This window comes from Egretta garzetta, unplaced genomic scaffold (assembly GCF_000687185.1).
Source record: "Egretta garzetta isolate BGI_Z169 unplaced genomic scaffold, ASM68718v1 scaffold188, whole genome shotgun sequence".
Lineage (NCBI taxonomy): Eukaryota > Metazoa > Chordata > Aves > Pelecaniformes > Ardeidae > Egretta > Egretta garzetta.
In genome coordinates this window covers 4,426,686-4,439,410 of record NW_009260622.1, presented here as the reverse complement: position 1 = coordinate 4,439,410, position 12,725 = coordinate 4,426,686, and the positions used below count along the sequence as shown (strand labels likewise).

The 12,725-nt window shown below is 49.8% G+C and overlaps 1 protein-coding gene across 4 annotated transcripts in view; it reads right to left on the bottom strand.

Moving 5' to 3' along the window:
- The window catches only part of PPP1R16B (protein phosphatase 1 regulatory subunit 16B), an 81,710-nt gene that overhangs the window by 38,043 nt on the left and 30,942 nt on the right, over nucleotides 1-12,725 (bottom strand). For all 4 annotated transcript variants that reach the window (XM_035900904.1, XM_035900903.1, XM_035900905.1 and 1 more), the window contains one exon: nucleotides 3,620-4,022. In XM_035900904.1, the coding sequence (XP_035756797.1) occupies nucleotides 3,620-3,866 (247 nt within the window). In that variant the 5' untranslated portion in view covers nucleotides 3,867-4,022. The remainder of the gene's footprint in view (nucleotides 1-3,619; nucleotides 4,023-12,725) is intronic.

Genomic DNA, 12,725 nt, shown 5'->3' with positions numbered 1-12,725 from the left:
GAAGAGGTTTCAGTTGAATATGAGAAAGAACTTCTTTACTTTGAGGGTGACAGAGCACTGGAACAGGCTGCCCAGGTGGGTTGTGGAGTCTCCTTCTCTGGAGATATTCAAAGCCCGCCTGGACGATGTCCTGTGCCCCCTGCTCTGGGTGAGCCTGCTTGAGCAGGGGGGTTGGACTGGATGATCTCCTGAGGTCCATTCCAACCCCTGCCATTCTGGGATTCTGTGTCTACCTCCATTACGAGGTTACACCACAGCACAAGGCACCTTCCAAACAAAGAGCCAATTTGCTCTCCAGCTCCGCTTTCTTTTCCTAGATTTCATTGCACAGCACCCACTGCCATCCTCTTTCCAGCTTCAGGTATGAGAATGTTAAAAAACAAATATAAAAAGTACAGAAAAGTAACAGAGAATGGAAACAGCACACCTGCTCGGAGGCCGCTCAGAGGTGACGCGTGCCAGCTGCACCCCCACCTCTCCAGCCTTCCTCACGCTAACTTCTCAACATCTTAATCACTTACATTTCACCTCCCCCTCCACCTCCCCCTCCACCTCCCACATGGAAACAAAAGATGATTCATACACCAAAATAATCACCTGGCACCTCCAAAGCCCACGAATTCCCTTGCTTTGGCCTAGGACACTTAATAAGGAATTTTACCAGTTTGGCATCTGGGTTTGACTCTGTCCCCTCCTCCCTTCATACTGGTCCCACAGCACAGAGGGTGCAGAGCAGGGACAGAACCCTGCCTCAGACACTATTTTTAGGACTTAATTTAATTTACCACCAAACAAATCAAATCTAAAAATTTGAGGCATGTGAAAAATCCAGCTACGCAGGGGAAGCACCTGCGGCCCCAGGGATGCTGCCCCTGCCCTCTCCGGCAAGTGGAGAGGTTGATTTTCCACCAAGCAGGGAAGTGCCTTTATCACGTCTGGTGTAACCAGCACCGCATCAGAAAGAGCGACCGATGGTTAAAGCCCATCACTACCTGGGCTCGCCTACAGAAAGAGGTCAACTCGATTATAGTGCCAAAAGAGACCTGAAGCAATGGATTTTCCCTTACAGGAGGAAAAGAGTGAAGATGTGAGATCATAGAATCATAGAATCCCAGGTTGGAAGGGACCTCAAGGATCATCTGGTCCGACCTTTCTAGGTAAGAGCACAGTCTAGACAAGATGGCCCAGCACTGTGTCCAGCCGAGCCTTAAGAGTGTCCAATGTGGCAGAGTCAACCACTTCCCTGGGGAGATCGTTGCAATGGACGACTGCTCTCAATGTGAAAAATTTCCCTCTCGTCTCCAGTCAGAATCTCCCCAAGAGCAACTTGTGTCCATTCCCCCTTGTCCTCTCCATGTGACTCCTTGAGATGAAAGCTCAACTCCTGAGCCCCCAACAGCAAATACCCATGTCCACACATGGTGCAAGACTGTCATCCACAGGACCTCCAACGCCAGTACGTTAATGCCGCGGCCTGAACACTCGCCAGCCCTGCCCGCTCATTGCCCTCAGGGCGCACCGCTGCCCTCCACCAGTGCCGTGTCTGCAAACACCTCTGCCACAAAATGAGAAAGTATTTGTAAGGCAGAGAGTGAAGGAGCTTTCCTCCTTCCAAGCTGCCCAGGTCCAAAGACAGAAAGTGCAGAAAGCCAAACTACAAGGCTGGGCCCCTCGCATGCCTGTTGGCCCCATCGCACCCTCCAGCCAACTGAGCAGAGGCACCGTCACCACACTGAGAGAAGGATGACGAAACGCTCGTTATCCATCCCAACGCTGTGACCTGTCACTTACAGGTGGGCAGCTGGGTACAAAACCCAAAGCCATACCCTGCCAAGTATCTGCCAGAACAGGCAGAGGCGATACAAGTCATAAATCTGTCATCTCGGGCAATGCCAGTAAGACACAATTTCACAGTATGGCTCTCGTGGGCTTCGCTGTTGGGGCTCTCCTACAAGACTACAACAGCTGAGAGTGAAAAACACAGGTTCACTGCAGCAAAGACCTGGAAGCAACTGTTACACCTTTAAAGCAAGGAAGAAACAAACAAAAGCCTGCAGTTTTCAGGGCATTATCACAGGTCCGCTCTCCCAGAGAAAGGCTACGAACGCATGCAAAACCAGAGACACAGAGCAGGGCTTGGCAAACACTTGTAACACACACGCAGGCGAGCATCACTGCCCACCACCAAAGTGCTCCACTTCCAGACAGGTGCAGAACACGCATATGAGGACAAGTTACGGTGCACAAACGGCCTTCTCCTACGAGGAAAGGCTGAGAGAGTTGGGCTTGTTCCGCCTGAAGAAGAGAAGACTGAGAGGGGATCTCATCAATACATACAAATATCTCAAGGGTAGAAGTCACGAGGACAGAGCCAGACTCTTTGCAGTGGTGTCCAGCGACAGGACAAGGGAAAATGCGTACAAACTGAGACATAAGAGGTTCCAGTTGAACACGAGGAAAAACTTCTTTACTCTGAGGGTGACGGAGCACTGGAACAGGCTGCCCAGGGGAGTTGTGGAGTCTCCTTCTCTGGAGATATTCAATGCCCGCCTGGATGAAGCCCTGTGTAACATGCTCTCGGTGACCCTGCTTTAGCAGGGGGGGTTGGACTGGATGATCTCCCGAGGTCCCTTCTAACCCTTGCGATTCTGTGGTTCTGTGATTCTCAGAAACAGGGACATGACTTTGGAGAGACTCCTCACAAGACAAGATGAGGTCCTTGCCTGCCACCCACACCCAGGCAAATATATACTGCTTCTTGCAGAAGATGCTGGGAAGTAGAGCAACAATCACTCGCAGAGATGCAGCTCAGCTGGCCAGGTTTCCTAAGCATCTCCCTCGGCTCTGCTGTGCCAGGGGATCGGGAGGATCACACCCATCTCACTACCTGGCAGAGCAGCAACTCCGAAGCCTGCTCCAGGTCTCCTCTGACAAATGTTTTTCCTTCTCTGCAGAGAAGTAAGCCCTGGCTCCCCAGAGCTTCCAGGTTTGCCCCTGTGCTGTGCTGAGGCTAATGGCGATTGACTTGTAGACATTTTTTTTCCCTCCCTCCAGATTTTGAAGCAAAAGCAAAGCACTTTGATTCACTTTGAAATGGTGCAATTAAACCAATTTCCGAACAATTTGCAATTCTCTTCTATAGGAAACATTAAGCAAAGCCATGCTTTTCAGTATTTTTAATAGGGAAAAAATTCATACATCCATGTAGCTCTCAATCCATCCCCCCAAGCAGGGAAGTTGAAGAGATTTACACTGACATGTAAATCCCTGTGACAGACTTCTATAAACCCACTAAAAGAGGCACACCCAGAAGGCAGAGAAGTGTTTCACACCTTCTGTAAGTACAAAGTGTGAAAAGCAAAGCTGCCCCCCTTTCCCCAAATCTCAGTCATAACTCCTGCCACATCCTGGCATTCGTGCGCCCACTCCTGATGTCAACCTAGGTAACACTGGCATCACCCAGTGCTTTGAGGACTCCATAGCTATATCAGAGATGGCAACACTCTAGAGACCAACACCACATCAAGGATAGTCCAGTCAACACAGATGCCTCTGCATACCACAGCACTACATGGACTTCGCATGTAGCCAAAGAAATTGTCAGATACAAATGCCATACCTTCCTCCAAGTCGTTCCTCAGAGAAGCCTCCAGCAGAGCAACGCTGGCTTCAAAAGACACTTTCTTTCGGTTAACAGCATTTCTCTTCTTTTCATGCTTGCGCTTCTTGTGCTGCATCTCCTTCTCATACTGTGCCCATTTCTTCAGCTGCTGAGCCCTCCGCTTCTGGGCTGCCCGCAGCCTCTCCAGTGTGGGCACCTTATCCAGCAGCTGCAGCTCTGTCAGGAGGTCCACGTGGGCATCCATTGCTTCTGCCGAGAGAGAGGGGGTGAGGGATGTCCCAGTGGGAAATGATGTCCCACTGCAGCTCCTCTGGATCGCAGCCGCCTGCTGCTATACCAGCATCTTGAGGCTGAGCTGGGAAGGGCCCATTGCAGTGTCCGATGAGAATATGGTGGAAACCTGAAAAGAGGAGGACAGTGTGAGGGATCAACTCTCATCATCCCATGCAGACAAGCAACTAAGACCAGCTCGCTGGAAAATGCAACAGGCAACACCTACCATCTCAAAAGGCAGCTCACTTAATTGCGCTTCAATTGCTTCGTTGTTCTCACTGGCCTTTAATGATTCCACCTCCCACCCACCCCAAACACCCAAGCAAAATCCCTCTCGATTAAGCAGTAGTTTTAGTGTGCAATTCATTCGCATCTATAGTTCAAGGTAGCCCTCTCTTATGAGCAGGAGAAAGTCTTAAGGAACAAAGATCTTCCACAGTATTTGATATAATCCCTCAGACAACTCAGAGACCCAAGTACTGAGATGCACCCTTCCCCGCAGCTGGCCCCTTCCAGCGTAACCATCACCCTCGTACAGGCATCCCCCAGGCACTGTTGCATACCAGCAGCCACATCCCTGAAGCATTTTGGTCTGAGCAAAGCACAGGGCAGAAGGGACCAAGACTGCAGTGGCAGATCCCAGGGCAGCCACAAGACACCATACGAGGCCATCCCAGCACAAATAACCCAGAAAAAGCCAGAGGCTGGAGATGCATGGGGCTACCTGAACAGCACCCCAGGGCCAGGCAGGTTTGCCCAGAGGAGCTCTACCCACCAGGAGCATTATCTGCACTCTTCTACTTCATCCATCGCCCCTTCCTCACCCCACCAGATAAGATGTGGCTCCCAGGGACGTATTATTCTACTTCATCCATCGCCCCTTCCTCACCCCACCCTAACCTAGGGCAGACAGATAAGATGTGGCTCCCAGGGACGTATTAGTAACATTTAAACCACCTCAGCTACTTAAAAACATGGAATTTTGTGTTCATTTCTCTCTTTCAGATTCTTTCTTCACCACACACTAGCTCACTCTGGTTTTGCTGTACAGGCTCCACAAGCACAGCAACGAGAGCTGTGAAATCACAGCCCCAGACTCTCGGCATGACCAACGACACCAGAGGCGTCTGAGCATCACTACCCAGAGTGATCAACCGGGGGACTCATGGGCAGCCGCCAAATCATCTGCTGCACAGAAGGAGGAAACATGTCCCAGATTTAAGGAGTGGTCCAACAGGGAAGGTGCATTTGAAATAAAGCCAATGTCACGAGCAAACTGAACAAGTCCTTTCCAAATAGACCCTTGCAAAGCACATCGAATGGCAAGGCAAGCGTGCCAAATCAAGGGAAGCTGCAAATAAACATGTATGAGACGAGAGCTCTTATGGTTCAGCTAGCTTGGAGGAGGGTAAAAAAAAAAAAAAAAGAAAAAAAAAAGAAGAGTTGATGGGGAAGGGAGCCTGTAGAGTGCTTAAGTATTCACAAGCACCTGAGAAATCCCCAAGAGGACAGCTGAAGCCATTCCTTGCTCAGCTCTCCTGCTCCAAAAGAGAGGAAGCAACAGTCTCGTATGTAATGGATGCAAAGCATCTGTGGGAAAAACAGCAGCAGCAGAGAGGTGGCTAGACCCAGGTGAGAGACGTGGTGAGGATGCCAAACCTTACCGCATCCACCCAAGCCAGCAAAAGCCACTGTTCATCCCCCTTCAGAGGGCGAAGCAGCCCAACCGGGGAGGTGTTACTCTGAGGAGCTGCAGGGCAATGTCCGTGCCGTGTAGCACATCCACCACAACCCAGTGAATTTTGCAAGGTTGAGACATCCGCTCCTTCCAAACATTGCTACAGACCTTCCACAGGTGTTTGACCTTACCTATAAATATCTTGGCAGGCTGACAGCAAGGCATGCCATTTCCTCCATGAGATAATTGGTTTGAGAACTGAAAACAAACTCAGCCCCAGCACACGGGCAGGTCCCAGGCAGTGGCTTTATCCAGTACACAGCCAACAGAAGGTCAAGGGCAGGTTTTTCAGCACCTGCAAACCTTATTTTAGGGGTTTCAGGATAGACCCAAACAAAAGGTTTTGAGGGTTTCAGGATAGACCCTGTTCCATCCCGTAAGAACTTAAGATTTCAAAAAAATGCTTTAGTTCCACATAGGGAGAAATCCAAATCCTTGCAAATTTTTTCATGAGAGATACTACCTAGAAATTCAAACACTCGCCTGAGAGATGGAACATATCAACTCATGACTTCAGGGTGCCACTGGAAAGCGAGGGAAGCATGCCACGGCTCCTCCATGGCACGAGAGCCCCGCACAGCTCTCCCTGACCCCTTCCCGCAGCCCCCACAAGCTGGGACTCACCACGGCCCCCAGAAACCCCACCGGCAAAAGTGGCTTCAATGCAGCCCACTTTGCAAAAAGCTTTCATTTTGGGGCAGATGCATTGTCCAAGCACAGGCACTTGGCTGGAAAGCTCTTCACCACCTCTCGTGAACTCGGCTTGCACAGCAGGCGTTCCTGGGAAGGTATCTTTCTTGGCGATCTCTGCTCCAGTAATGAAGGCTGCAGATCTGAAGCCCCGGTTACAATACCTCGAAGGAGGGGAGATAAGGGCAGGAAATGCCTCTCGGCATACCACACACGGCACTCCCACCCTGCTCCTTTTCCAGGCCACTTCTGCCATTGTTTGTTGAAAGATGAACAAATATTTTCCAAAACACACCTGAAGTAGAAGCAGGGACCTAATTCTGTAGGTTTATTAAAGCAAAGAAACCTTATTTCAGCGTTTCCCCATTTACCCCCTCCCCCAAAAAAGGAAGCTTTCTTGGTGGTAATAGCACTGCACCTTGGAAAGAGCAACAGGACATCGATTTACAAGGAGAGAAGCGTGGCTTGCTCTGCTTGCCCGTGTTTCAGCTTTCCTGCATGCACCTCGTCCTTCAGCAGCTCCCCTGCCCTCACAACAGAACAAAAGGGGGATTCAAGTGGCCTACAGAGGAGAATGAAATGGAGAGGGGAAATCCACAAACACCAGGAGACATCTTCTGGAAGTACCAGACACCAGTGTCTCCTCAGACCAACCAGCAAATGAACCTTTAAAGAACAGAGAGGTCACCCTGAAGGGGACACAGCTTAACGTCTCCCAGACTTAGGTAAAAGTCCCCTAGCACCCTCCGTGGACCCCAGAGCCTCAGAAAGACTTTGGCTCCATCACCCCAGCTGCCTGTTTTCCGATGATAAAGTTTCTTCCCCGTAACAAAAAAATGTCACATTGACTTCTCATTGCACAAACTGGTCAGTCTAACTATAGCACAGCTTCAGGCCCCAGCATTTGTTTACCTGCAAAGCGACACATAAGCCAGCTGTGTGGGTGTCTGTGGTTTGCAAGGCATCACATTTTGGTTTCTGTTTTATTTAAAGGGGGGTGGGGGGGGGAAAGTGCCTTTTCTTGTGTTCAACTGAGCTGAAATCCCATGAGCTCAGCAGATCTGCCTGCCACCGTGCCGAGAGCATCCTGCCAGACACACGCGGCCCCCAGCCCCACAGGGACAACAGGCGACTATTTCGGGGGCCAAAAGGAAGAAGAGACGCTTGCTACTATATTGCAGTCGCGCCACTGCCATCCTCTGCGCTGCGGCAGAGAAAGACCATCCGCGTCAAAGATCAATCCCTACAAAGGGCACACAAGTGTGGCCAACACAATAGTTTTTTTAAAAAAGTTTGTGTTTCCTGTACATTTTGTCTCGCCTTAGTACAAGATTCGTCTCACTAAGCTCAAAAGGACTTTCAAGGCACTGGTTACTCACCTGCAATACAAGAAGAGTCGGCGAGTCTCTGAAGTGAGAGTTTACCAAGTCAGTGGTTGCAACAAGATGCCTACCCCGTACCATCAACCCTGCCTGGAAGGGTCCTTCATCTCCTATACACACACTACTTCTCATTTCACATTTAGAGGTTGGCACTTGCATCCCCCAAAGGCGAAAACAGAGTGCACTTATTTTCCTGTTCCAGCACACACTCAGACCTGCTCCCCTTGACCCTCCTACAAAGCATTCGACTTGCAGGCACTTTGCCATAATATTGCTGAGGTTGGAGCTGGATCCATTACAACAGCCACGTTGCTGAGTGATGCTGGAGAGCCTCCTCATCTCCCCATGAGACGACGAAGCTGGAGCTAAGACCTGCAAATCCTCTGTCATCTCCCAAGGCGCTGCTTAAAGCACAGCATGACACTGAAGCAGAACACAAACACTTACAAGAGTCCTTCACTTAAGTGTCATCAATTGACTTCAGTTTTATTCCACTTAAGACAAAATCAACACAAACCATGGAAGAGCAACCCTTGAAGGGGACACCTTGAAATTAAACAGTTCAGCAACTAGAGAATTCTTCTAAGTTGTGTATCTTTCAAGCAAAGGTAAAATTCAAGACCCAAGTATGCCAGCAGCCACTTCTGAAGTCTCATTCACTGGATTGCTCATGGGGAGGCACCTGCAGTATCTGGCCCAGCCGATTAGGTGGAGCGTCTGCGTTTGCAGCATAAAATCAAGCCAGTGGCACGAAGAGTGACAGAAAGAGCCCTTTCCTCCCCACCCCAAGCTAATCTCTCAGCTAGAATCGGAAACCAAGCACAAAGCCTATAGCAGGGACCTGAGTGCACAAGCAGCCTGCAAAAGAGGAGGCTGCCCGATTTATTTATTTCATTACAAATCAAATCCTGCATCATCGCAAGGTAAGGAATTGCCAGATTTACCCCTCCTGGTTCCTATGGCCAGTCTGTGCTATTTCTACCCCACAAAATGCTAGATGACCAGCCCATCACAGCCCTTTTGCTGAACCCATCTCTGGCAACAAGCACCAGTGAAGAATTCACAGGCTTCTCTTTCAGGCATCGCCTTCAGGACTGTCGCTGCTTGGTGATACAAAGCAGCTGGAGATGCATGTTCTGTATGGCTGTTTCTGTTGGCCAGGATCTCCCCAAGGCCTGGAGGAAGCAGCAGAGCAGCTCTTCATCACTTGCTGCCTGATGAGAAGAGTTCACTGGCAGCCCAGCAGCCATAACACCCTCTAGAGACAGCTAGAAAGCCACCGAGAAGGAGGTGACATTGAGAGACAGGCAGGAGCAGCAGGGAAAGGCAGGCACAGGAGTTCAGCTGTCCCCAAGGGACAACAAGGCAGGGGACATGGGGCACTGCCCAAAGCGTGGATGTGGCATGGGGCACAAGGAGCCGAGGTCCATCCCCTCACTGCCTGCAGCCCAGACCAGGGGTGAGAAGGGCAGCAGCATCCCCCTCCCGCCCTCTCCAGAGGAACACGCTCCAAGTCATTTCCTAAACCATGTCACTGCCGAGCACATAACCGCGCCAGCTCTGCCCAGGCGCTCCCAACCCCACCGCCGTCACGCAAGCCACTCCCTGCAGCAACCTGCAATACCCCTGGGAAGATGGGAAGCCAAACCCCTCTTCTGGCCTGCTGATGGGAACAGCGAGCCCTGTTCGGGATCAAGGATCAATTGCTCTTGGGGTTTGTAGAGTTGTTTGGGGTTTGTTTGGTTGTTTTTTTTTTTTTTTAATTAGTACAGGGTGCATAAAGACAAGGAGGTCTTTCATGCCAAGATGACTACAGCCTAGAATCAGGGTTTCCTTCCTCATTATAACTGCTCCTCTCACCTCCTGCCTTTTGAAAAAACATTTCATTAGAGCATCACCAATAAGGACACCGCATCGAGCCCTACCACCCAGCCACCCAAACCGTTATAGCCTTACATGCCTATAACAGGGGACTCAGCCATCGCATCTTCCAAATGAAAACAGACAGAGGGTCAGATACCAACAGCGACCATGCGGCAAACTGGGAAGGGGAGTTCAAATCGCAAGAGCCACGCCTGCCCCTCTGAGGAATCACAGCCCCAAAATGCTGGTTTTCACCTGCCATGCTACAGGACAGTCACGTTACCTACAAAGCCCAGGGGAGGAGGGGAGAACGCCCGCAGTGAAAGGCTGCAGTGGTAAGCAATTCAAAACACCACGTTTCCAGCCTCCTGAAGGGTTTCCTTTCTTTTCTGAAACAGAAATTTTTATTTCTCTAATATCACACCCTACCAGACAGGTTGAAGCATCTCTGTGCAACAACTGCAACGCAGGTGGGCATGGACCACCATCTCCTCTGGGATGTCAGGGCTGACAGCAAGGCTGAAATCAGAAACCCACCGCTGGCAACACGGGCACCCTGAACGCAGCCCAAGGCAGCGCGTTGAACAACAGCTTGGCACATGCCTAAGCCAGTACGTTCAAAATAATATGCCACAAACCCTTCTCCAGAGGTCATGAACATCCACCGATGAACAGATGAATACAGAACAAGGTCACTCGCCTGACTTCAGGCAGCAAAGTCACTGCAAGAGCTGCACCACCACCTCAGGATTATTGTTTCTAGTCCTGTGCTCCAGGAGTGAGGTCCTGGTGAAACCCTACTCGCCCCTCAGCACTACGCTAACAGCTATTGCTTCTGGTAGCAAATTCTTCTTGCACGCACCATGTGATTCTCCCTCCACCATGCTGCAAGCCCCACAGCACCCGCAGGTTAACCACATGGAGGAATGAAAATTATGAAAATTGTTGCTGCATGATTTAATCTCACTGGTGCCTTAGAAGCAAACAGCTCTTGTCCTCACTCGGGGCTTCTGCAGCATTTTAAGCGGCAGATGCTCAGTGCTACTGAATGAAAGGTTCCTCCTGAAGGAATGAAGGGGAAAGGGGCAGGAAACATCACTTTAAAAAAAAAGAAAAAGAAAAAAAAAAGGTATTTCAGCCAAGACCCCTTAGGGCACACAACTCCTACAGTCTGCCCTGAATGCTGGTGAGGAACAGCAGGTACAGAAGTCTTCTGAGGGAGAAATCTCATCAGAAATTGGGAGTTTGGGGAGCTATTCTTGGCTTTCCCACAGTTTTCTTGTGTGTAAAGTAAGTAACTTAATCTGTGCCCCAGTTACCTCCTTCAAGCGAAGATGCTGGTTTACCCACCTGCAGCAAAGGAAGTTTCATTGGTGCTCGATGCAAAGGTAAGTTTGGTGGTGAAGGTGCATCAACGTAAGTTATTTTTCTAGCTTAACGGAAAGCTCAACGTTTAAAGCTAAATTCTTCCCCAGAGAATTAAAAACATTTTGGTTTGGTCACTTTATCTCTAGTTCCAGATAATCTCTCCCTCTTCAATGAGCTCCTTCCCAGCCGTGGGAAAGAAATACTGAAATAGGAGCAAGAAGAAAAAAGCAAAATAGCAAGTCAAAAAATCTCTTTGGAGCCAACACTGGTAATAGAAAAATTTAAGTGCCTCATTCTTTCCTCCTCCCAAGTGTTCCACTCCTAACAATATTGGCAGTTGTTTGAGGAAAGCCCCTCCGTATTTTCACTATATATTTCCTGTAAACACTCAACACAGCACAATATACATTCTTTTTCCTAGCCATATTTCAACGTGGGCTTCCTTAAAAAAAGCCCTTCTGTGCCAAGCAGTCCTCCCCCACATCAGCCTGCTTGGAAACACGCTGCTCTTTGGCACCCCAGTGATGAGCAAAACAAATCTGGTGCTGGTCCCCAGACATATATACACCAGCCATTTAAGCTCCTATCAATAGCTGGAGGGCTGGGCTTTTGGGTTCAGTGGACACAGCCACAGGGGGCTTTGCTTTAGTAGGACACAACCCCAAGCACAACTTATACCCATAATTTCGGAGCAAGCCAGAGCCTCGGAGTTAGACCAACCCAGTGCTTGCTTCCCTCCACGTGGTCCTTGCGCAAAGCTGCTCCTTAAGCCCAGTTCCCAGTGCAAGGCAGCAGGACTTGGAGGTGTTTTAGAAAAACCTTAACCTAGAAGCTGTGCGGAACAAATGTCCTTTTCTATGTCTGCTCCACATAGTTGTCTCAAGGCTGCCACTTTTCTGCATTGAGCTGTCCTTGCCTGGGTAGATTTTCAAATCCAGAACTTTTACATGGATAGTTTTTATGTTCATTATGAGTTTGGGGTTTTTCCTCCCCCTCTCCATTTTTATTCCCTAGCATCCTACTTATCACCCAGGCTCCTGGGGTGAGGTAGAGAAGCTCCACTCTTGCTGGCTCTCCCTCCACATCCATGGGCACAGCAGGCTCTTCCAGCCCCCGGGGCGAGACATCTCTCCGGACCGGGCACTGGGTGCACCTTTGAGGGTGCCTTGGAGCTGCAGAAACTCCTTGGCCCCCTTCTGCTTTTCGAGGGTGAAACCTTGAGTTTGCCTCCTGCTTTCAGGTCAATCGGTGAATCAGTAAAAACAGACACGCTTGGCTCTTGGCCATCAGCTTGCCATGCAGAAAAGGGAAAGGGACATTTCAGTTCGTCTGAACTTGAAAATCTGACAGTGATTTTGAATCAAGTTAAAAATCAGAAACTAAGTTCAGGGCTCAATTTCAAACTACACATCAAAACAAGCTGTCCCCTTTTAATCTTGTGCAATAGAGAAAACCATTCAACAGCTTGTAAATCTGCAGAGCGCACACACTAATTGTCCTGATTTTTTTTTTTTTCTTTAGATGATATATGGGATTTGCATGGCAAGGTTTGGGTAGCAGGGGGGCTACAGGGGTGGTTTCTGTGAGAAGCTGCAGAAGCTTCCCCCGTGTCCGATAGAGCCCATGCCAGCCAGCTCCAAGAGGGACCCACTGCTGGCCATGGCCAAGCCCATCAGCGATGGTGGCAGCACCTCTGGGAGAACACATTTAAGAAGGGGGAAAAAACCTGCACAGCTGCAGCCAGAGAGAGGAGTGAGGGGATGTGAGAGGAGCAGCCCTGCAGCCCCCC